The following is a 24119-nucleotide window of genomic DNA, read 5'->3' on the forward strand; positions in this document are numbered from 1 at the left end:
CATGGAAAGCACTTTTGGTTTCTGAAACCCAGGAATAATATGAATACCAAGTATTACTGAAGACTGATAAAGGGTTGAGGAGAAGCTCATGAACTAGGTATTTATCTGTCTTAATGCAGTCATATATCGAGCTAATCCTGTGTATGCACGTCACTGGGCATCATGTCTCAGAGTTCTTAATAGGAAGGGAGAGATAGCTGGTTATAATTTAAGCCAATTCATAAGAATTTAAAATGTAGAATTAGCATATTTTGTTAAGTGGCGAAATATTCCGTGACTGATTACTCACTTTTGTTTTGTAGATCTTGGACAGTCGATATTTTATACAACTACATGTTTGCTACCCTTTCTCAATGATGATATTCTGAGTACTTTGCCCTACACGATGATATCAACGTTAGCTACCTTTCCTCCATTTCTGCACAAGGATATTATTGAATATCTTAGCACATCTTTTCTACCAATGGCTATATGTAAGTTCCATCTTACCTAATACTAGATTCTTTTAGTGTATTGTACAAACAGAAATTGCTTTTGCTGTTTTAGGCTGTAGATTTTCAAGATTATAATGGAATCACTTGCTGTATACAGGTGCTGTGATTTAAATTGTCATTTCAGCATGATTATTATGGTGAGAATCAAAGAAATGAATGATGATGATACCTTGAAATTGTTTTATTTGCATAATTTGGTCTTAAGGAATAGGAAGAACACATATCAAGGTGAAGTCTATATTACCTACATAGAAATTATGGTATTTTTGTCACTTAAGGATAAAAGGTGGAGGGAGTGTTGTCTCAGGTATAGAAATTCTTATCTTTTGTATCTGAAGGCAGAAGGGTATGATGAGAAGAGGAACAGACAGAGTCAGGATATACAGATCCTAGTTTCAGCTCCGTTGGTAAATGTACTGTATGGTGTCAGGCTGCTCACGTGGCTGACGCCTCATTGGGGGGAATGACGTCAGCAGGAGCTTCCCCTTGCAGGGATATTGTGATGATGAAGTGAGTCAAAACTTATGAAAACACTTTGAAAGAAGCTAAGGCTTGCGACCCATTCTGTTTATAAATGCGGAGCTGACTTGAATTCTATTTCACTTTTATAGATTTATTTCTGTAGTCTTTCTGACATGAGCAAAGAGAAAAAACAGATTGGGTTGTGGTCTTTATGATCACCATTCTTTTAAAGTATTTTAAAAAGAAATCGGTTATGAATCCAGAGGTTACTTCAGGGGGTAACCTGAAAAAGATGGTGGATTTATGAGTCAAACACATCTAGATTCGTATCAACAGCTGTGCTACCAAACTAGCTGTGTGGCCCTAGGCAAGTTACCTAACCTTTCTGTTTCTTCCCTGTAAAATGAGCATAATAATACTAGTTGCCTGGGTTGTTGGGATACCTGGTTCAGGTTTCTGATTCACCTGGGACACAGTGCTAAGTGCTAAGTGTTAGTTTATGTCTCTCCTTCCCTCAACTCTTGTTCCATTTCAACACTTTTATTAGTCATATTCCATTCCTTGTGATCATTTTTCACCATTTTAATTTCAGGTCCCTTTGATCTTATTTAACTTCCTGCTTGTCGCTATGGAATAATAATTGGTAAACATAGGTACCTTTAAGCTCCATTACTTGGTTTACAGTTAAGCTTAATTTTAGCTCTGGAGTTGTAATTTTCATGTCTTTTCAGCAAAGAGTCTGACGGCTATCTAAATTATATAGCTATTCAAAAAAATAAGCAGACTGATTATATGGTTCAAGTAATAGAATATTTGATCATTCTCTTCCTCTCTCTTTTTGTTTTTGTTCTGTGTGACCTGACAAGGACTTCATTTACTATTACGGATCTCAGAATTGTTTAGTTGTTTTCACTGTTAAATTTAGGCATAGAAATCCTTGTTTTGTTTTTATTTATTTTTTTAAAGAATTACAGGTGAGGTGTACCTTTGTTATCATTAATCTAATTCTTCTTAGGAATAAGTTAATAGTTTAGGGAAAGTCATTGACTCTATCAGGTCCCTGAAGTTATGCTTTATGCAGATCAAACATTGTGACAACTGGCTAGTTATTTCTTTATCCTTTGTCCTCATTAATTTCTACTTAATTAAAGCACAGACCCCAAAACATGCCTTATACTCCCATTAGAATCCTTTTAAATGTGTGAGCCTTGGCACCCGAGGGGAATAAAATAGTAAGTTGAGTTTATAACATTTGCGTGAATTTTAATACTTAATTAGTAGAGTGACTTGGTGCTCATTTAAATTATGAACAAGCTGTTTATGTCTCTGGGACTCCATTGTTTTGCCAGCTGTAAAGGAGGGGTTTGGAAAACATGTTCCATCTCTAAGGTTATTTCTGGCTTACTAATTCTAGGTTAAATAACATCAATTTTATTTTATGTAAGAGGCACATATATTCCTCTAACCCAGTTGTTGATCTAGTTCATTTACCTTGTCGCTTGGGTTTTGGTTTCTTACTCCTGACTTTGGCTTCTCATCACCAGGCCAATGGACTGAGGAATAGCCAGTTTTCGACACCTTTAAATCTTTGAAAGTAAATGGTAGTAATATTAAAGGCACATTCTATTATACAATTCAGGTATTTCTTTTGTATTTGTTTTTTTGCAAAGACACAGACTCAAAGAGAAAGGGGAGTGGGTTCCTGATTAATTACGTGAAAATGAACAGACGTTGAGAATGTGTGTCTGTTGCTGGCATCCACGTTGTTTCTGTCTTTGGAAGTTGTTTCAGTGTCTAGAAATCCCGACCAAAACAAGACAGAGAGAGGGGCATTTAACTTCTTCCAGAATGTTTTTATTTTAGGACTGAGAGGTTAGGATGAAGGAGGTTGCATTTTCTGAGTACTTGACAAAAGTCATCAAGACAAGAAGGCTTTTCTCTGCTCGGTGTGGTGTTTGCCAGGTCAAATGTCAATGTGGACAGTTTTTCAGGTGTTAAATGTTTGAATCATTAAGAACCTAGAATATGAAGCTCTGAGCTCTGAGCTGGGTCTAACGGAGCATCACAGCTCTATCATTGTAAGGGCGATGCATGTTTCTCCCTTACGCCCTCCCGTCATTTTTGTCAATAAACCAAGCACCATGCCTTTGTTTTAAATAACTCCTTTTGAGGTGCTGCAGAGGAAACTGCAATTTATTATAAAAATTTCCTTTGACATAACCTTTGCTTTTTAACTCCTTCCATAAACAGATATTCTTCTCTGTATTCCAAGTGTGTGCAGTAGGCTTTATTTAAAATACATACATATATATGGATTACTAAGAATTGAAAAAGTCATTAGCATTTCACCATGGAAACCTCTCTTTTTCCAATAAGAAATTTGTGATTTGTGGACCAAATTGAAATATGGATGTTGGGCAGATGATATGGATGTTGGCAGAGAAGAGAAAAGCTGATCCCAAATGGACAGACAGTAACTGATGTAGGCTATGTTATTTCAAAGATGGTAATAAGCCTGAGCAATGATATCAGTAAAAGACCCTTTTAGTGTATCTTGGTAGCCTAGACTATGCAGTGTCATGCAACTCAAATTTCCTCAAAGTCACCTGCCCTGAGGAAAAACAGAGGTTCGTTCAGATCTTTGCATTGACTTAAAAGCAATCATGTGGTTGAATTGAGTATCTGGTTCTACGATCATTTTTGTTCTACAGTTACTACTCCTAGAGGATGTGTGTGATGTTCCTGTGATCCTCCAAAAACTAATAAAGATATAGGAAAAAGAGATAGAACCCAACACAACATATTGATGACATTTTAATAGCCTTCTATATATAAAACCTGCTTTATTAGCTAATGATCATTTTTATAAAGTAGGCCTTACTGTACTGTAAGAGCTTTATTATTCAATCAATGGAAATGTTTTAGAATAGAAACAGAAAAGCTAAATTGTTTAGTCCTACAATTCCTGGCAGATCTCTTTTTTTTTTTTTTTTAAAGATTTTTATTTATTTATTTGACAGAGAGATCACAAACAGGCAGAGAGGCAGGCAGAGAGAGAGAGAGGAGGAAGCAGGCTCCCTGCCGAGCAGAGAGCCCGATGCGGGGCTCGATCCCAGGACTCTGAGATCATGACCTGAGCCGAAGGCAGCGGCCCAACCCACTGAGCCACCCAGGCGCCCCTTCCTGGCAGATCTCTTAACCTCATCAAACTTTAGTTTCCTTAGCTGTAGAATTGTGAGTAATCATGATCTTCCCCGCCTACACCCCGTGTTTGTTGTGAAGACCGTGAGATAACATACAGGAATGGCCTTTAGCTATTGTATTACGTTGGACAAATGTAGAACAGACCAAACCCATAGACATATGACAGATGGGTCAAATACCATTGCAACTAATGCCAATATCCTGCTCAAATTCCCATGTCCTGAAGTTTTATTGTCCTAAATATTGCTTGAGAAAAGGGGCCAGCCTCTGGGGCTTGGGATTTTTTCCCCCTAGAATTTGTTGTATAATAAACAATAATAGCTATAATAGGCTTTGGTCTCATAGGATCTGACAGAGCATTTCTGCAATTTTTTTTTCAAACTAATCTTTACACCCTTCATGGGTCTCAAACGCATAACCCTGAGATCAAGAGTTGCGTGCTCTGCTGACTGAGCCAGCCAAGTTCCTCCGCCTCGGAGTTGTTGATGGGCAATCTTATCTCTGTGATTTTCATTTATCTAGCAGTCTGCACATCTTTTAATGCTGCGCTGACTTTTGAGTCATGGTGTCTCAGTCTTCCTCTTACGTTGAATTGATATGCCCTTCTGAAGACATAGGTATCTTGTGCTCAAACCCTAACTCATGGAACACAAATCCCTCTGCTTACAGAAACAAGACACTTGCTAATGTGAGCAGTGCAATCTGGCAAAGCACAGGAAGTGGTTCTACTGTATGGCACCAGACTGTGTTTCTTCTTCCCAGACGATTCTCTTATCTTTACCCCTTACAAAAGTATAAGGTTGATGGGGTTTATTTAAATATATTCCAGGGACGCCTGGGTGGCTCAGTTGGTTGGGCAGCTGCCTTCGGTTCAGGTCATGATCCCGGCGTCCTGGGATCGAGTCCCGCATCGGGCTCCTTGCTTGGCGGGGAGCCTGCTTCTCCCTCTGCCTCTGCCTGCCATTCTGTCTGCCTGTGCTCGCTCGCTCTCCTCTCTCTGACAAAAAAAAAAAAATAAAAATAAAAAAATAAAAAAATAAATAAATAAATATATTCCAACTCAGACTACTCCTTACTACCATCTCTCACCCAGACCCATCCAGTAGTTTCTGAGCTGATCTCCCTGCTTCTATTCTTAGCCACCCTACAATTGTTCTCCACCCAACAGCCAGAGCTATGCTCCAAACGTGTAAACCAGACTACGTCATTTCCTTTGTCATGTTCCATCACTCTGACCAATCACATTCACTGTCCTTCCCTTGCCCACAAGGCCCTGTGCGCTCTGGCCACTGCTGCCACCTTACCAAGTCATTACTGCCTCTTGTGTGTTCACCCCGTGCTGTCCTCATTAGCCATTCTGCAATTCCATAAAGACACGAGGCTTTTCCTCTGTCTCAGTAGTCCTTCTCCCAAATGGTCATACAATTCCTCCTCACTCTTCTTAGGTCTCAGCTCAAATGTCACACCTTTCGAGATGCCTTTCCTTACCCTCAAGCTAACACAAGACCTTCCATCACTTTCTACCTATTCCTGTGCCCTGCTTTATTTCTTCATGGGTATTTGTTTGCTTGTTCCTCTAGAACAGCATTGTCCATGGAACTTTCTGCAATGATGGAAATGTTTTATAAAATTCCATGGGAATACACTAGCCACATAAGACAACTGATCACTTGAAATGAATCTAATGAGACTGACTTTGTAATTTCATTGATGTTGAATTCATTTAAATTTAAATAGCCACATGTGCCCAATAGCTACCATATTGGATGGTACTGCTTGAGCATCTAAGCTCCATAAGGACAAAGGCGTGCCTGTCTTGTTTATGGCTGTGTCTCTAGGGTTAGAAAAATGCCTGGTATGTAGGGGTATGAAAAAAAATACTTTTTGAATTTTTAAATGAATTTTGAATGAATAAGTCACTAGAGTGTTGCCTGTGAAGTCAAGTGACTTGGGCTAATAATTAAGTTGGTGCTCTCATGCAAGCAATCCAATTCTCTTTATAAAATGGTTTCCCCAATATATTTATTTATTTAAGTCTTATTTATTTATTTATTTATTTATTAGAGAGGGAGAGAGTACAAATGGTGGTGGGGAGGGGGAAAGGAGAGGGAGAGAGAGAAAATCTTCAGCAGCTCCACACCCAGCACAGAGCCGGACACGGGCTGGATCTCACAACTCTGAGATCATGACCTCAGTGAAATCAAGAATTGTACATGTCATCGACTGAGTCACCCAGGCGTCCCTACTTATTTATTTCTTTTTGGTGAGAGTCATATAAGAGCTATACCTGATAGTACATTAGGAACTATAAAATGCAGGAACAGATTAAGGAATTGTTATTGCTCATAGAGGAAAGGGATGCTGATAACTGTTATTCTGGTGGTGCCGGGAGGATCAGGAAATAGGCCTTAGAACTTGTAATTGTATTTCCTGAGCACAATATTAGATGTAAAATTTTCTTATTTTTTATTTTTATTTATTTTTATTTATTTATTTATTTATTTTTATAAATATACTCATTTTATATATAAATATATACATTTATTTTATTTATTTTTTAAATTTAATTTTAATTTTAATTTAATTTAATTTTATTTATTTTATTTTATTTTTATTTTATTTTACTTATTTTATTTTTTACTTTTCTTATTAATTCTCTTCTTCCTTCTGCTGTATGGCGCTTTGGCTTTATATACCCTCACGGGGACAAGCCGGACAAGCCGTACATCTGTTTACATCATGCATGCCTTTTTAGCAAGATTCAATAAATGATGTGTGCCTGTGCACGTTTATTAATTAGAATTGCAGTGATTTTACCCAGTCTGTTATAAGGCTAAGAACTGCAAGGCCGTGTCTGTCTGTCGAGGTGCTGGAGCCAGTTTCCTAGGGTTTGAGCCGGGGGAATGCTTTTGGCTTTGTGGTTGACCACACTTGAGGGAGAGCATGGATTTGTAGGGGTAAAAGGGACAGCCAAAGGTCGTCGAGCCATTTGGGCTCGACTGCAAATAGACCTCACCTAAATCACCAAGACATTCTGGGCATCTTTCCCATTTTTAAAGGCCTCCAGGCACAGGGATTCACAAGCTCCCTTTGTAGTAGCCTTTATTTATTTATTTTTTTTAAGAAATGTTTATTATCAAAAAGTTTCAGATGAATTTCAACAGTGGTGAAAACCATTACCCCAAAAGGACCATATATATATATATATGTATGTATGTATATATATATATATATATATATATATATATATATATATGTAATTATTTAAATATATGTAATTATTTTTCCACGAGTATGTCAGAGATAAGAATTGCCTTCCCCACCCTCCAGTCCCCCTTAAACGAAGGGCCCAGGGCCACCCAGTTCTCCCTCACACACCTGCACACCTTTCCTATTTCCCCTCTAGTAATGCTCCTGCCACCAGGCTCAGGGCCCACCTGCCTCACAACCACTTGATGTGGGCTAACTGGGTGGCTCAGTCAGTTAAGCAGCTGCCTTTGGCTCAGGTCATGATCCCAGGGTCCTGGGATGGAGCCCCACATGGGGCCCTTAGCTCAGCAGGGAGCCTGCTTCTCCTTTTGCCACTCCCCTCTGCTTCTGCTCTCTTTCTCTGTCAAATACATTAAACAACAACAAGAACAACAACAACAACAACAAACTACTTGATGTGCTTATTAAAGCTTTTCTGCTTCCAAGCTGATGGAGTCAGATTCTAGATATGGGCCCCAAAGCTGAATTTGAACAAGCTCCCTGGCTGAAGTCTGAGAGCGGCTGCATCTTGCTCTTTAGGATTTGGCTCAAAGTTCTTTCCTTGATAATCACACTTGATTGACCAGCTTTACCCTCCAAGAGCATTGACCTGATCTGCATATCTTTGTATAATTATTAATATTCATTTATATCGCACAGCCAAACTAGTTTCTCTCCCAGACTCTGGCCTGCTTGGTGACGTAGCAGGAGCCCAGCTGCAAGTGATTAATAAAAGCAAATTCAGGTAAATGGAACCTGAATGAAACTAAGGATACATCTGTTTTGTTTGCTTGCTTATTTCTGTAAAGCTGTTGTAAAGGTCGCCATCCAGTGTTGTGCTCAAAGTCTTCCATCCAATGAAAAGAATAGAATCATGTTAAATTTTCTCTGTGTTCTCCATTCCATGACAAATCTTATATTTGTGGTTTAATGGCTGTTTCATACATGTGTTTTTTTATAAGTTGCCTTATTCTTTATGGATGGAGGTGAGATTTCCACGTACTGCACTTTAGTGTAAAATAAAATAAAGCAGATTTGTGGGTCATCTGCTTTTTTGTTGTTGCCCACATTAGTGCTTTTCTCTGTTGTGTGTAGGAAATTGAGAGCTGGCTGATGGAGGTTGTCATACTCACTGGAAGCCGTTCTGTTCATGCTTTCTCGACAATTGGTCACTCAAGCCTAACTATAAGGAAAGGTTTCCCCTGCTTCTGCAATTGTCCCTGAGAAAAGGAATTCCTTTTACATTTGAGTCCTTTTTTTTTTTTTTTAAGATTTTGTTTACTTATTTGACAGAGAGAGAGAGAGAGATGGCGAGAGAGGAAACGCAAACAGGGGAGTGGGAGAGGGAGGAGCAGACTTCCTACTGAGCAGGGACCCCGATGTGGGGCTTGATCCCAGGACCCTAGGACCATGACCTGAGCAAAAGTCAGACCCTCAACTGACTGAGCCACCCAGGCGCCCCTATTTGAGTCCTTTCGAAGTTTCTCCTATGGGAGCCCTCTCTCAATTACTGGATAGAATAATAGAGTACTCTTTGGAGAAAACAACTCTTTGGAGTATTATCTTGAATGACCCCCATTGGGGCTAGTTTTGAATGCTACTTGGAGTTACCTGTTATGCCACTAGAAAAGAGAGAGAAAGAAATATAATATAGTGTTGGATGTCATTGTAAACAAGCCACTTAAAGATGTCTTAAAAGCAGGATGTAAGTGGTTATCGTGTGGAGACCACGGATACACAGCTGTGAGATGAGTTTTGAAGAAACCAGCTTGCTGTGTGACTGAATACTTGTGGCATAGGATAAAATGTTCAGTGACAGTGGTCCTCACAGATTCAAAAAGTGCTTTCTTCCAAACAGCTTGGTTGGATATGGAGATGGTAAGCTCTGGAAAGCTAAAAAAGTTATTCTCATGGTGATGCAGATACTGCTGATGACTTACATGTGAAGATTTGAATAAAATTGTTTCATGATCTGTGAGAGTTGAAAATAATTTTTAAGTTAATATGTTATTTTTCTGAAAGAAAAATAAAGATGTTAAAAAAGTTAATATATAATTTTTTATAATATGCTATTTGAAATTGGTGTGTATGACTGAATTAATAAGGTCCCCATTATAAGCTGACTGTTATTTAATCTGTGTCTCCAAAAGTTAACCCATTCAAGTTGTTTCAAAATAAATAAACCTTTTATTTTTTACTTTTATTGGGATAACCTTGGACATGCCTTTATATTTGGGCACGTGGAAGATTTTGTTTTTTCTTTCTCTCCCACCTATATATAAACATCCTGGGAGCAGAGATCACATCTAAGTACATCTCTGATAAATCCATTGCATCACACTGTGGCACTGTTTCTGCTCCTTGTAGATTCCCACGAAATGTTTGCCATTGATGAAGACAATCATGGCATTTGTATGCGAGGACAGATGTTTTGTGGTTTTATTTGTGCAAAGCATCCATTGAATGGGTTGAGACTTTTTAAAAAAAAAGTGTCTTCTCAGCTCTCACACTATATGTAAAATAAGAAGTATACATAGAGATTACTTGTACCTAATGAAATAACGTTTTATTTCAGTGGGTTCCTCAAGGAGAGAAGGTGTTCCTGCCCACGTTAATCTGTCTGCATCATCCATGCTTATGATTGCAATGCAATACACATCCAACCCAGGTCAGTGGAAATTCGAGTGGCTTGACTGAATTAAAAAACAATTGTTAAACAAGATACGAAACGAGTAGGCTAGAAAGTCTCAGGCGAGATCACCTCTGGGTGGATAGAAAACTGGAGATGTGTTACAAGACAGACTTCTGAGTTGAAATAACTTCCCTTTGTCTTTGTTATTAGCAGTAATCTTGCTGATGATTGATTATTTTTAGAGTGTTTGGGGACACAATTTTAGGAAATTGACTGGAAATTGAATACAGTTGTATAGGAATAAATTAAGTTAGGACTGTAAAAATCACTGTGATTTAAGTGACTGAAGATAACTACTGTTAATATTTTGTGAATTTGCTACTCTAATGCCACACAGGTATCCTTGAACATAATTTTTTTACTATGTTTCTGATTATTTCCTTAGAATAAATTCATAAAAGAGGGATTAATGAATTAAGGGACTTGAAAAAAATTTAGTAGTGTCACTAACTATGTGTGAGAGTACATTGTAACCTGTCATTGAATAATGTACAATTTGTATTCTGTTAGACAGACAAAAAATAATATCTTGTTGTTTTGACTTGTATTTTCTTCAATACGTAGTAATGTTGGATAGGTTTTGTTTCTGTTCGTTGGTATAACTACATATGAAATTTGGGAAACTGACCTAAAAAGGGGCTGACTATTGGCATCACATACTAAGATGTAAACTCAGTTTTAATTTTCATTTATTGTTGATTTGGAAAGTGAACCAATTTGGTGGCACTTTTTTCAACCTTCTACTTAATTTCATTGTAAATATTAAGTTTTTGATGCAGGATGAGGAAAAAATGTTTTATTTTTAAAAAGAAGACTATTTGAGAGAGAGCGAGAGTAAGGGGGTAGGAGGGGGAGAGGGAGAGGGAGAGAGAATCTCAAGCAGACTCTGTGCTGAGCGCAGAGCCCCTGGCAGGGCTCAATCCCACAACCCCGAGATCATGACCGGAGCCGAAATCAAGAGTCTGAGCCTCTCAGGTGCCCAGAAAAAAATGTTCCATGTTTAAATCTTAATGCTTCTTTGTTTGGAGTGTTACCCTTTAAATATGAAACACCTTGAGTAATTGAGTCATTGTATGAGTAATTCAAATGTATAATTTTTGGAAGTCCTATCTCCTATCTCACTCTTGCTTAGAGGACCATCAAAATGTCATTTATATTTATTATATATTATATTCTGAAAACACCCTTCATTCGCAGTCTAGTACGTTGAAGTCTCCTCCTGAGGCTTTGGTCCTAGTTTCTCAGTTGGGAAGCAGTAAAGCGGTGGTCCTAAAATCGTGTGCTTTGAGGTTAGAGGTCTGTGGGTTCATCTCTGAGCTCCCCAGTAGATTGCCAGTTAGTGTTAATGTTGTACAAGTTTTTTTTTTTACTTCCCTAAGGTCAAGTTTCCTCATTTCTAAAGTGGGAATAACTATTCCTACAGTGCCTTAAAATATCATAAGCCTTTGTATGTGAAGTGCTTGCCTCACACAGGGACGGGCGCATTGTAAATGCTCAGTCAAGGGCAGAGTGCAAACCATGACAATCTGCCATTTTCTTCTTGGAGTTGGATGTTCCGCTGGGAAACCACTATGATCTGACTGCATTACTTCTGTTATTTCCAAATCGTATCTTCATCTGTTCATGGGGAATGTCTGCGCCTGCTATTCCATGCTAAAAATGACAGTCAGGACCTATAGCTGGTCTTGTGTTGTGGGGAAAGGGTTAAGACTGAGGTGATACCCACCAGAGGGCTTCATTTTGTTTAATTTGTTTAAGGGCTTCAATTTGTTTAATTTTTCTGGGGGAAGCAGCAAGTGGCAGCTAGGTCCTTGTAGCCCATGGCATATCAAGGGTAGAGCATAGGCCTTGTTCAACTAAGTTCTTTGTTCACGGTTCTGAGCTAGACATTGTGAAAACCATCCAGAAGTGTAAAATATGGGGCTTTCTATGGAGCATATGACTCATTGGAAATATTAGGCATATTCACAGAAATCATTAATTTATAATATAAGGTGTATTTGAAAAGTACAAAATAAATACTGTGGGTAGTATTAATTCATCAGAGGGAGAGAACTCTTTGGATTGAAATGATCAGGGAAATCTTCGTGCCACTTGAGCAAGTATGGGTCTTAAAATATGGATAAAGTTTTGATTGAAGAAATCTACACAAAGGGACTTTCTAGGTCTGTTCATAAGGCAGTCAGGGGACGGCTCTGAACTGGGTTCATGGGACAGACATATAGAGAAAGGAACATCTGTACTTGAGAACACACCGATGGCTGAAGAACAAAATTCCAATTCTAGAGGACTATTTATATATTCAATAAATAGTCACTGAATAGCTAGTCTGTGCCAGACACTGGAGACATCATGGTTAGCAAAACAGAACTGACCTCTGCCCCTGCCTCATGAAACTTACATGGTAGTGGTGGGAGAAGACATGAATTCAGTAATTACAAAAGCAAATGTGAAGGGGTGCCTGGAGGGCTCAGTCCGTAGTTAAGTGATTGGCTCTTGATTTCAGCTCAGGTCATGATCTCAGGGTCGTGAGATCAAGCCCTGCATACAGCTCCTCGCTGGGCATAGTGCATGTTTAATATTCTCTCTTTCCCTCTGCCCCTTCCCCCCATGTCTTTCTCCCTCTCTCTTAAAAAAAAAAAAAAAAAAAAAAAAAAGGAAAGAAAAAAAAAAGAAAAAGAAAAAGAAAGAAAACCAAATGTAAAGTTTCAGCTGTGACAAAGTTCTTGGAAAGATGTACTTAGCTCAATGAGCCCCTAAAAAAAGGAGATTTCCTTTTATGGAAGAGGTCAGAGAGGGCTTCTCTGGGGAAGTAGCCTTTTCTCTGAGGACTGAAGGATGAGTACCATCCTAGGTGTGGCGTAGGGGAGTGGGGGATTCAGGTAGAAGAGTCTCGTATGTCAGCGGGAAGCCTGGCAAGCAGGTGGGACAAAGAGATTGGCATCGCTGGAACTCAGAGTGAGGGCTGTCTCATGGGAGGTGAGACTGGGGGTGTCTGTGGGCCAGAACACGCAGGATGTGTGGGTTCTGTTTGGGAGTCCTGTGTTTATCCGCGTCCAATGGGAAAGCACTAGAGGACTTAGGGTGGTTGTGTGTGTGTGACCGTGACTATAGTTGAGAACGGATTATGAAGAGTAGATATAGATTGATCCAGAAGGAGCCATGCCATTTATCTGGGCATGTAAACAAAGCAGGGGCAATTGAGACTGTGAAAAAGTATCTAGAAAGTATAATTGATGGGATTTGGTGACATATCGGAATTTTTGGCTTGCAAAACTAAATACATGGTGGTTCTGTTCATTGAGAAAGGAGACACTGGATGAAGAAAACCAGGCTTCTGAGGGATCCTTTCGAATCTGTTTTGGACATTGTGTTTGAGGTATTTCTGAGATGTTTAAGAGGAGATGGCATACCTTAGACTAATACAGTGTTCTATGTCAATTTTATCTCAAACTGGGGAAAAAACCTCACACATCATCTCAATTTTATATGTCCAAAACACAAAAATGCAAATAAATCAGCTTCCTTAAAAAAAAAAAAAAGGCTACAATAATTAGGAAGTTGTATTATGAGCCCAGAACTCTGTATAGAGCTCTGGGCTTGTGGTAATGAACTTTGAACCTATACATAAGTGTCCAATGGCCTTTATTAAATTGTATGTAGATGGTACCAGAAGTTGTGGGATGAATGTGGGATTGCTTAGGAGAGAGCACAGAATGAAAAGTGGAGTGGGCTTATGATCAGGCTTTCAGGAACTGCAATGGATAAATGGTCCAGTGGGAGATGATGAGTTTTCAAGCAGGCAGAGAGGTTGTATCTGTTAGGATGTGTTTGGGTGACTAACAGAAGTTTTGAACTACAAGAACGTTTGTTGTTTATTTTGTTTACTTAGTAGGAAGTCTTACAGACAGCGCCACAGTATCAGGGGCCTGAGATGGTGCCATTGTGCTTTTCTTGGACTTTCCCTCAGGTTTGCAAGATGGTTGCCACAGTCGGGGTTGTTTTATTCTCACACAATCATATCCACAAACAGGTAACAGGATCAATCAGGGTAATTAGAGAAAGGCCTCCTGTTGTGCCTCTTTTTTCACAGAGAAAAAGTATTTCAGAAGTTCCCCCCCTTCCCAGCAGATTCTCTCTTAGGTCTTATTGGCCAGAACTGAGTCACATGGCCGTCCCTAGCTCTAAGAGGCTCTGGGGAAGTATCTTGCTTTGTAGTCTGTGCATTGGGGGAAGAACAAGGAAGAAAGGGTTGTTGATAGTAGTTGAGTAGCAACATCAGTGTCTGCCACAGGTAATAGGAGAGGACTAATCATGAAGTTGAGGGAAGAGAGTGTTTTGAAAAGAAGATAAGGGTCAGCAGCACTGAATGCTGCTGAAGGTCAAGTAAGAGGCAGACTGAAGTACATCCATTGAATTGAATGACACAGAGGTCATCAGTGACCAAGGTGAAACCAACTTCGGGCTATGACAGGGTTGGATGACAGATTCGGGAGGATATGAAAGAGGTCTCTGACTAGGTGGAGGTATTTTTCTTTTCCCAAGTAAACATGGGCAAACCAAAGAAGCTTGCTGTTTCATAGCTCCTAAGAATTCCTCAATGAGGTGGACTTGGTGCCTGAGTGATGAAAGGTTCCCATGCTAATCCATCAGTTTGTCATTTGCTATCTATTTCCAAACTTGGGCAAGATAGGAATCTAAGCTAAGTAAGTTTCCTCATTGCAACATGGGGATTATGAGATAATATTATATAAGGCTCTTAGCACAATACCTGACACATAATGAACACCCAGTAAGTATTCCTCTAAGGCAATTTTTGTTCTTGTGTAGTTCTTGAGTACATGGATGTAAATTTGTATTATATAATTACTATTACTAGGGTTTGTCCTTAACATTTCTTTTGTTAATAAGGTGAAGGATCTTAGGAAAAAGCTTGGTAAAGTCAAGGGCTCACATGATTTTTGAAATGTATGAAAACTTAAAGGAAATGAGTAATTTTTTATTTTATTAAAATTTTTTGTTATTTAAAAATTTTTATTGTTGAAATATAGCTGACGTACAATTATATTAGTTTCAGGTATATGACATAGTGATTTGACAATTCTGTATATTACTTAGTGCTCACCGTGATAAGTATGGTCACCATACAATATCATTACCATATTATTGACTATATACCCTATCTTGTACTTTTCATCTCCATGACTTATTTATTTTATAACTGGAAGTTTCTGCCTCTTAATCTACTTCACCTGTTTTGCTGATCCTTTACCCTCCTCCCCTCTGGCACCCACCAGTTTGTCCTCTGTATTTATGAGTCTGTTTCTGTTTGTTGGCTTTGATTTTTAGATTCCACATATAAGTGAAATCATATGGCATTTGTCTTTCCCTGTCTGATTTATTTCACTTAGTGTAATAGCCTCTGGGTCTATCCAGGTTGTCATAAATGGCAAGACTGCATTCTTTTTTATGACTAGTGTTCCACTATATGTTATATACCACATTTTCTTTATTCTTTCAGCTATTGATGGACACTTAGATTGCTTCCATACTTTGGCTGTTGTAAATACCATTGCAATAAACACAGGGCTGCACATGTATTTTTGAATTAGTGTTTTTGTTTTCTTTGGGTAAATACCCAATAATGGAATTTCTAGATTATATGGTATTTTTCTATTTTTAATTTTTGGAGGAAACTCCATATTGTTTTCTATAGGGATGGTATCGATTTGCATTCCTACCAACAGTACAGAAGTATTACTTTTTCTCTACATTCTTTTTTTTAAAGATTTTATTTATTTATTTGTTAGAGAAAGAGAGAGGGAGAGAGTGAGCACAAGCAGGGGGAGCAGCAGGCAGAGGGAGAAGTAGGCTTCCTGCTAAGAAAGGAGCCTGATGTGGGACTTGATCCCAGAATCCTGGGATCAGGACCTGAGCCAAAGGCAGACACTTAACTGACTGAGCCACCCAGGTGCCTCTTTCACTACATTCTTAACAACACTTGTCATTTCCTGCCTTTTTGACATTAGCCATTCTAACAGGTGTGAGGTTATATCTCATTGTGGTTTTGATTTGCATTTGCCCGATGATGAGTGATGTTAAGCATCTTTTCCTGTGTCTGTTGGCCATTTGGATGTCTGTTCAATCCTCTGCCCATATTTTAATCAGATTATTTTTATTTTTTGGCATTGAATTATGTAAATTCTTTATATGTTCTGAATATTAGCTCCTTATCAGAGATATTACTTGCAAATATCTTCTCCTATTTGGTAGGTTGCTTTTTTGTTCTATTGATGGTTTCCTTTGCTGTGCAAAAAGCTTTTTATTTTGGTGTGGCCCCAATAGTTTTTATTTTTTGCTTTTGTTTTCTCCCCCTAAGGAGACCTTTCTATAAATATGTGGCACAGGCCCATGTCCAAGATAATACTACTTATGTTTTCTTTTAGAAGTTTTATGGTTTTGGGTCTCACATGTAGGTCTTTAATCCATTTGAGTTTACTCTTATGTATGGGTAAGATAGCAGTCCAGTTTCATTCTTTTGGAAGTAAATAACTTCTAATTTAATGATTAGATGAAAAGTCATACTGATATGTTTTATTATATCTAAAAGGATATTTTATCTGATGTTTACAATTTGTGTTCAAATTATATTTTCTTCCTTACAGTGTATCATTGTCAATTATTGGAATGCCTCATGAAATATAAGCAAGAAGTCTGGAAAGTAAGTTTTGGGCCAAATTTAACTCATAGCCACAAACTCAATTTGTATAATGGAGTACAAATATTTTGCCTATTAAGACAGGTCAGATTTATTATTATTATTATTTCGGTGTGGCAGAACCCGGAATTCTTTCCTTCCTGGTTAGTTTATTATTTAAGGCAGAAATGATACTTGAAGAACACAGTGGCCTGACAGAAAAAGTAATTGGCTAGCTCTTATTATCAGAATTCAGCAAATGTTATATTACTTGGCAATTTTATTTCATTTGACATGTTGCTAAAAAACCTGTATTCTTTCAAATAGGAAATGTGGATTGTTAAGAAATGGATTTTAGGAAAATATGTGAAAAACACAGTGTTTGACAAACTGGTTCATGCTATTCTAAGGTCTTCCTTTAACATTATCCTGAGTAGAGGAGAATTTATTAAAAGACAGTGTAGTTTTGATCTTTAGCTAGAGGGGAGGGGAGGTGATTATTTACGGGACCCATAAATAAATAATAAAAAATAATGTTTTAATATGATCTCATCTGAGAAGCATACCTCGATGATGAGATCACGGGGGCGGGGGTAGGGGGAGGAGGGAGGGAGGGAGGGATTGGATTTTGCACTACTTTGGGAATATTGAATGAGCTAGTCTCATCTTTATTTGATGATGCTAAGTCAAAGCACGCTTCCTGTTTCCTTTAGGATCTTTTGTATGTGATCGCCTATGGGCCTTCGCAGGTGAAACCTCCTGCTGTGCAAATGCTCTTCCATTACTGGCCCAATTTAAAGCCTCCTGGGGCAATAAGTGAATACAGGGGCTTGCAGTATACAGGTAAGGAGGCAAGAACCCTGTCATGCCCCATTTCTATTTCTCTCACGCCACATTTGCCTCACCGACGTATTATTATCTTTTAAAAATCTGGCTGGATTATATTTATGTGCCTTTAGATATTGTCACTAACCCTTTCCTAAACTGAGTGGTATAAAATACATGAAAGAAAATTGATTCCAAGAGCTTCTAGGACACCCTGGCAAATTGGTCAAGTCTTGGTCTCACTCGCCGTACACTTGGCCTGGGGTCCTCACTGTCGCTAACCGTGATCAGAGGTGTGAGTGATGACGGTTGCTGCAGATGTGCCCACCATTGGGCGAAACCCCAACTGGCTAATTCTGCTCAGACAAGAAGACTTGCGTTTTCGACATTACCAGCTCATAAGCTCGATAAAAACTAAGTGACCCTGCGAGTCACATTGGACAGGAAGAGTCAACAATCAGTGAATATTTGTATAACTAATAACCAAGAAATAGACACTGAATTTGAATGGAAAGGCTTATACTTACCAGAAAACAAACAAGTGTCAGGTCCTATGTGTTGCTTATGCTGACATGTTGTAAAATCAAAGAAGGAACCTATGGCCAACGAAGTTTCTGATGCCCCTGCCTAACCTCCTCCCAACCTAGCTGTCTACATACTTTTATGAAAATAAGTGAGGGGGTGTTTTGCAAAGTTAGCTATTATTCAAGTTATTGTGAGATTGTATACTGATGCTCTGAGACTTTCCTTCTTTCTTGGTATGTCTTTCTAAAGGTGATTTGAGGTGGTTCAAAGGGGATTTAATTTAATTCGGGTGTCTGATTTAAGTTCCTAATTAAAGCCAAATGTTAGAGATATTAACACCTGCTTTTTGAGCTTTAATGATCGTTGGTGGACTTATTCTAAATTCAGAACAAATAATACTGGCTTTAGTGGTAGCAATAATATTAATTAAAACAATGAAGGTAAATAGTAAGTACCTTTTAAAAACATGGAGATTGGTATCATTGGCATTTTAAATCAAGGATAGTAGAGAATGCTTAAGTGTTGCTAAGTGGATAATTTGTAAAAACAGGAAAAAAGCTGGAAGCATTAATAAAATAGATGAAATGATTGAAATATTCAGCTTCTTCTCGGTAGATACCTGAAGTAAGCCTTTACATGATGTATGAATGGGGAACTGGTATCAAATGAAATTTACTTACTTGATAAATATTTGAAGAGTTACTGTCATGTGCCAGGCACTATTTCCTGATGATGTAAGAACCGATTCAGAGCCAGACCCCATGGAGCTTAATGTAGTTTGGAGATGGAAATTCAACAAGTATTTGTAGGGTGTCTACTATTAGCCATGTGTTATTCTAAACACTGAGTAGTCAAGGAATGAAAAAAGCAGACTAAAATCACTAATGTCTTGGCACATACATTCCAGTTTCTGGAAAGAGCAGGAAACCATTTTACAGTGTAGTAAGTATTAAGGTAGTGCAAATACAGAGAGCTATGGAACCATGCAGCAGGAGCCTCTGAAACTCACCCTGATGGTGGGCAGGTTTGGGGAGGGTTAAGTTGTCAAGGAAGATTCTCGAGTGAGTGGCAGGTAAGCCAATACCTGAAAGAAAATGCACACCCTGGATGTCAAAGGGAGAGTGAATCATGAGTGGATAAAATGTAGATTTGAGGCAGAAGGAATAGCATGGGTTCAGACTTGGAGGCATGATATATCAGGATCGTATTTAGGAACTGGAAAAGGTTATGTGTATCAGACAATGGAGTGACAGGAGGAGAGCAGCTAGAGATAATTAGAAAGCCTGGCAGGGCCTGCGAAGGGATTGGGATTTTATCCTAACAGCAAAGGGAAACCGCGGACAGGTTTTATAGGGAGAAGCCAACATGATGAGATTTCTCTGTTGGAATATCCCAAAAGCCTTACAAACTGACAGTGGCTTCCATTTCCTTCTGTGACTGTATCCCCCAGGAAGAGCCAGCTGAACCTGTCTCCCCAGAATAGTTCAGTCTGCGCCGACTAAGATCAGAGTGATTCTTTCATCTTCTCTTGGCCTACCTGGACAAGATGTCTTTGTCTCCCGGCATCCATCCTTCTGTCCATTCCTGTGATCATAGGTCTACCCACTTCCCCCTTCTAGTCTTTCAGCTGTGTGGCATTATGTGCCTGCTCCCTGCCAGGCACTGTGCAAGGTCCTGGGGAAGCAACTCCCTTGGAACCCCCATTCCGGTGGACCATAGCGTTCTGTACAGGAAACAAAAGAGATCCTGGGGATAAAAAAAATCAGTCGTTCTGGTCCATATATTACTATTTATCTAGCGCTGGCTGGCTGTCAGACATTGTTCTAGTTGCTTCCATCTCACTTAATATTTTAGCCTTCTCCCAACTGAACGCAATTATGGATCAAGCATCCTATTGGGTTTTGTAGACATTTTCTCAATCCTTAAAAAACCTTGAGAGGTAGGTTTTGTTATTTCAGTGTTACAGGTGATGAGTGGGATACAGAGTCTGGCGACATTCACACAGATAATAAGGGAGCACAGCTTGAGTTTGAACTTAGAGTGTCTTCACTGAAAACCCGCATTTTTTTATTCTGACAGTATGACATCCCTTCTCTCAATTCAGTTCTTCAGTTAAACTTTAGCTGGAGCATTAGAAATTATCTACAATGTCTGCCACGATGAAAGATGCACTGAAGGGTATCATCAGTATTTAAAGAATACTATGAACCCACTTATAGCCATGTAGATTTAGTAATTATTAGGAAATTAACCATTAGTTTAACTGTACATGTATGTGTATATAAATTATCTATTGCTTTTTAAGCATAGTAACATAGGAGTAATTACAGCTCATATGAAGAAGATCAAACAGTGAAGATTTGGTAATCTACAGTGTTTGCCCCTTTTGGGCTTATTGCTATTTATCAAGAACAAAAACTGCTTCAATTCTTTTGGTCATTAATTACAAGTCTTAAAGATGCAAAAATTACAGGGAAGTTTCTTGGCAGTGGAAATAGCCATTCTCTCATTCTATGAAGCTGTTTCTGTTGGGGAGAAAGAAACTATTTAGCCTTTTTTTGGTGACTGTGTTTCAACTCGTAAATAATTTAGATCAGCATCAGTTGTGTAGTTTCTATCTGAACTAGGGAACAAAAAATGTGGCACAAGATAGGCGTTTCCAAGACAGAGTTCGTTGCAAACATGGCAAAGAATAACTAAAGATAGGCACTATAAGGGTAGACTTTGGTCTAGGCTACCAGATATCTAACTTTATATTAGTACCATTGGATTCTTGAGTTGTATACAAGTACAGGAAAGACAACCTTTTATGTTGTAACTTCTCTATTATTGAGTTCTTGTTTATCTTGTTATTTTATCTCCACAAGCCTTAAGAAATGTTTTAAACCTTTTATATTTGTTACATTATACACAAGTGGAAAAACATGCAAATTGCAAGTGTACGGGGAACATCCCCCACCGTGTTTGCCACCGTGATTACCCACTCCTTCTATCCCAAAGATAGCCACGAAATTGATTTCCAGCATCAAAGATTAGTGTTGCCTATTGTGAGTTGTATATAAATGGAATCATACATTATTTATTTGTGTGTATATGTGCGTGTGTGTGTGTGTGTGTGCTTGTATGTGATTTGTCTGTGGGTTGAGCATAATTGTGTTTCATTTGTTTTTATTGCTGTATATATATTCTACAAAATGAATGTACTGCAGTGTATGTATTGGTTTGCTGTTAATGGATATTTGGGCTGTTCCTGCTTTTTGACTATTAAAAGTAGCTGCTATGAACGTCCTTCTGTATATCTTTTGGTGCATGCATGCACACATTTCTGTTAGATATACACCTCGGGTAGGATTGCTGGATCAGAGGGTATGCATATATCTACTTTTTTTCATCTTCCCCTCCCCTGTGTATATCTAATTTTATTTGCAAACAGTTTTCCAAAAAGGGTTGTACTAATTTATACTCCCGTTACCAGTATGTGAGAGTTCGTTTTGTCTATATTCCACATTTAGGGCAATACTTTATTTTGTTTTCAAAATTTTCACCACTTTCAAGGGACATAGAAGTATCTTACTGTGGTTATAATTTGCATTTCCCTGATTAATAATTAAGTTGGACAATTTTTCATATATTTATTGGCTATTTGGGTATCCTCTTTACATAGTCTTTGTCAATAAAGTATGTTGCAAAGTATCTTTTCTTATCTTTTTTTACTCTGTAAATGATGACTTTTGATTAGCTGAAGTTCTTATTTTAATATAATCAGATTAGCAATCTTTTTCCTTATATCCTAAGAAAATCTTTCCCCATACTAGTTATGATGTTATTCATTGTTATCTTCTAGAATATTTGTTTTTTACCTTTTACATTTAGATGTATCTGAAATTAATTTTTCTGTCTGTTGTGAGGTAAGAGTCAATTTTTTTTTCTCTATGGATAAGCAATAGACAACATTATTTACTGAAAAGATTGCCCTTTTACTGCTCTGTAGTACCATTTTTGTTATAAATCAAGTGTCTATTTAAGGATGGTTCTCTTTCTGGAGTCATTATTTAGTTTATTTGGTTTAGTTTAATTGGCATTATTTAGTTTAATTGGCATATTTTTCCTTTTCCCAAAACCACACTGTCTAAATTAATGTAGTTTAATAATAAAACTTTTATATCCTTCAGTACAAGTCTTTCTACCTTGTAGTTGCTATTCTCTTCATTGTCTCCCCCTACATTCTCTTTTTTCTAGTCTTTCTCCTTCTCCTCCTTATTTTCTTCCTTTTCCAAGATTATTCCTAGCTATTTGCTAAGTTAAAGAGTCTGTTAAGTTAAACACACACACAAACACACCCCTAAACTATTAAGATTTTGGCTGAGATTGCCTTGAATCTATAGGTCAGTTTGGGGAGCTGACGTCATTATAATGTTGAGTCTTCCAATCCATGTTCTAGAAGTATATCTCGTGTTTTTGGCTTTTTTTAGTTTCCTTCAGTGCTGCATCATAGTTTTCTGTGTAGGTGGCTTGCTTATATCTCATGTAGTGTGTTCCTAGGTATTCATTTTTTGATGTTATTGTCAATGATATATCTTAAAAGAATTACATTTTCTAACTCTTCATTGCTCGTATGTAGATATGCAATTAATTCTTGTGTATTTATCTTATATCCAGCAACCTTGCTAAATCACTTTTTAATTCCAATAATTTATTTAAAGTTTTTAAAAAATTTCATGTGTGCAATTATATTATTGCTGAAAAATAGCAGTTTAATGTCTTCTCTTCAGTCCTGTAGTCTTTTATGTCTGTCAACTTATTGCAGTGGTTAAAACTTGTGCTATGCTGAGTTTTAAGTTCCTTCATGGTTTCTTCTTTGACCCATTTAGAAGGGTAATGATTGATTTCTAAACATAGGCGATTTTCCTCATGACGTTTTGTATTGATTAGCTTGATGCCTCTGTGGCCAAACAACATACTTTGAATTATTTCATCCCTTTTACGGTTTTTACACTTCTTTAGGGTTGAGACTATGGTCATTTTGTAATGTTCTGTGTGCTTAAAAAAAACCCTTGTATTTTGCAGTTGTTGGATACTGTGTTCTCGATATGTCAAATAAAATTTCCTAATCATGTAGTTCAAATCTTTTATATCTTTACTGTATTTTTGTCTTTTTCTTCTATTGGTTACCAAGAAAAGAATTTAAAAATCTCCTGCTATGATGGTGAATTTGTGTATTTCTCCTTGTAGTTCCGTGTTTTTGCTGTATGAATTTGAAGGCTGCATAAAAATTTAGAATGCAACATCTTTCTGGTGAATTGAAACTTTTACCATTATGAAATGCATGATTTTATCTCTAGTAATGTTTATTTGTGTTAAACTCTACTTTGTCTTAGACTAATATAGCTATACCAGCTTTCATGAGTGTTTGCATAGTGTAACTTTCCATCCTTTTATTTTCACCTAGTTTATTTTCTTATATTTCATGTGTGTTTTGTAAGCAGCATGCAGTTCTATATTTTAATGTCAGTTTTCATAGTTTTTGCCTTTTATTTGGAGCACTTAGTTCACATCTACCTATTTACCAAATTATTGGCATATTTGATTTTAAATCCCCCAATTTTCTATTTGCTTTTTATTTCTCCTGCTTCTTTTGTGTTCCCTTTTATCTCTCCTTTTTGTCTCTCTTGCACTGATTGGGCATATTTAGTATTCTGTCTTAATTGAGTTACTCAGTCTTCTGTATTCTTTTAATCATTATCCTAGAGATTATACTATGTGTTCTTGACTTATCAGTGTCTAATATAAAATAGTACTATTACCCTTTCCTGTAAAATAACAGAAGATATAACTTCTTTTTTTGCCCCCTCCAAACTTCCATGTTATGCTTTGTGCTCTATTTTTTATAATTTAAAACATGTAATTACTATTTTTTGAAGTCATTATTCATTCAATTTTCTTTTTTCTGGCTTTCTTTTCTTTTTATATT

At 37.7% G+C, this 24119-nt stretch overlaps 1 protein-coding gene across 2 annotated transcripts in view; it reads left to right on the forward strand.

Annotated features, from left to right (window-relative positions):
• Positions 1–24119, forward strand: part of UNC79 (unc-79 homolog, NALCN channel complex subunit) — a 247835-nt gene that overhangs the window by 46404 nt on the left and 177312 nt on the right. For both annotated transcript variants that reach the window (XM_047738927.1, XM_047738926.1), the window contains exons 4-7: positions 303–473; positions 9985–10077; positions 16767–16822; positions 17512–17641. In XM_047738927.1, the coding sequence (XP_047594883.1) occupies positions 303–473; positions 9985–10077; positions 16767–16822; positions 17512–17641 (450 nt within the window). The remainder of the gene's footprint in view (positions 1–302; positions 474–9984; positions 10078–16766; positions 16823–17511; positions 17642–24119) is intronic.

Source organism: Lutra lutra, chromosome 7 (assembly GCF_902655055.1).
Source record: "Lutra lutra chromosome 7, mLutLut1.2, whole genome shotgun sequence".
NCBI classification, from domain to species: domain Eukaryota; kingdom Metazoa; phylum Chordata; class Mammalia; order Carnivora; family Mustelidae; genus Lutra; species Lutra lutra.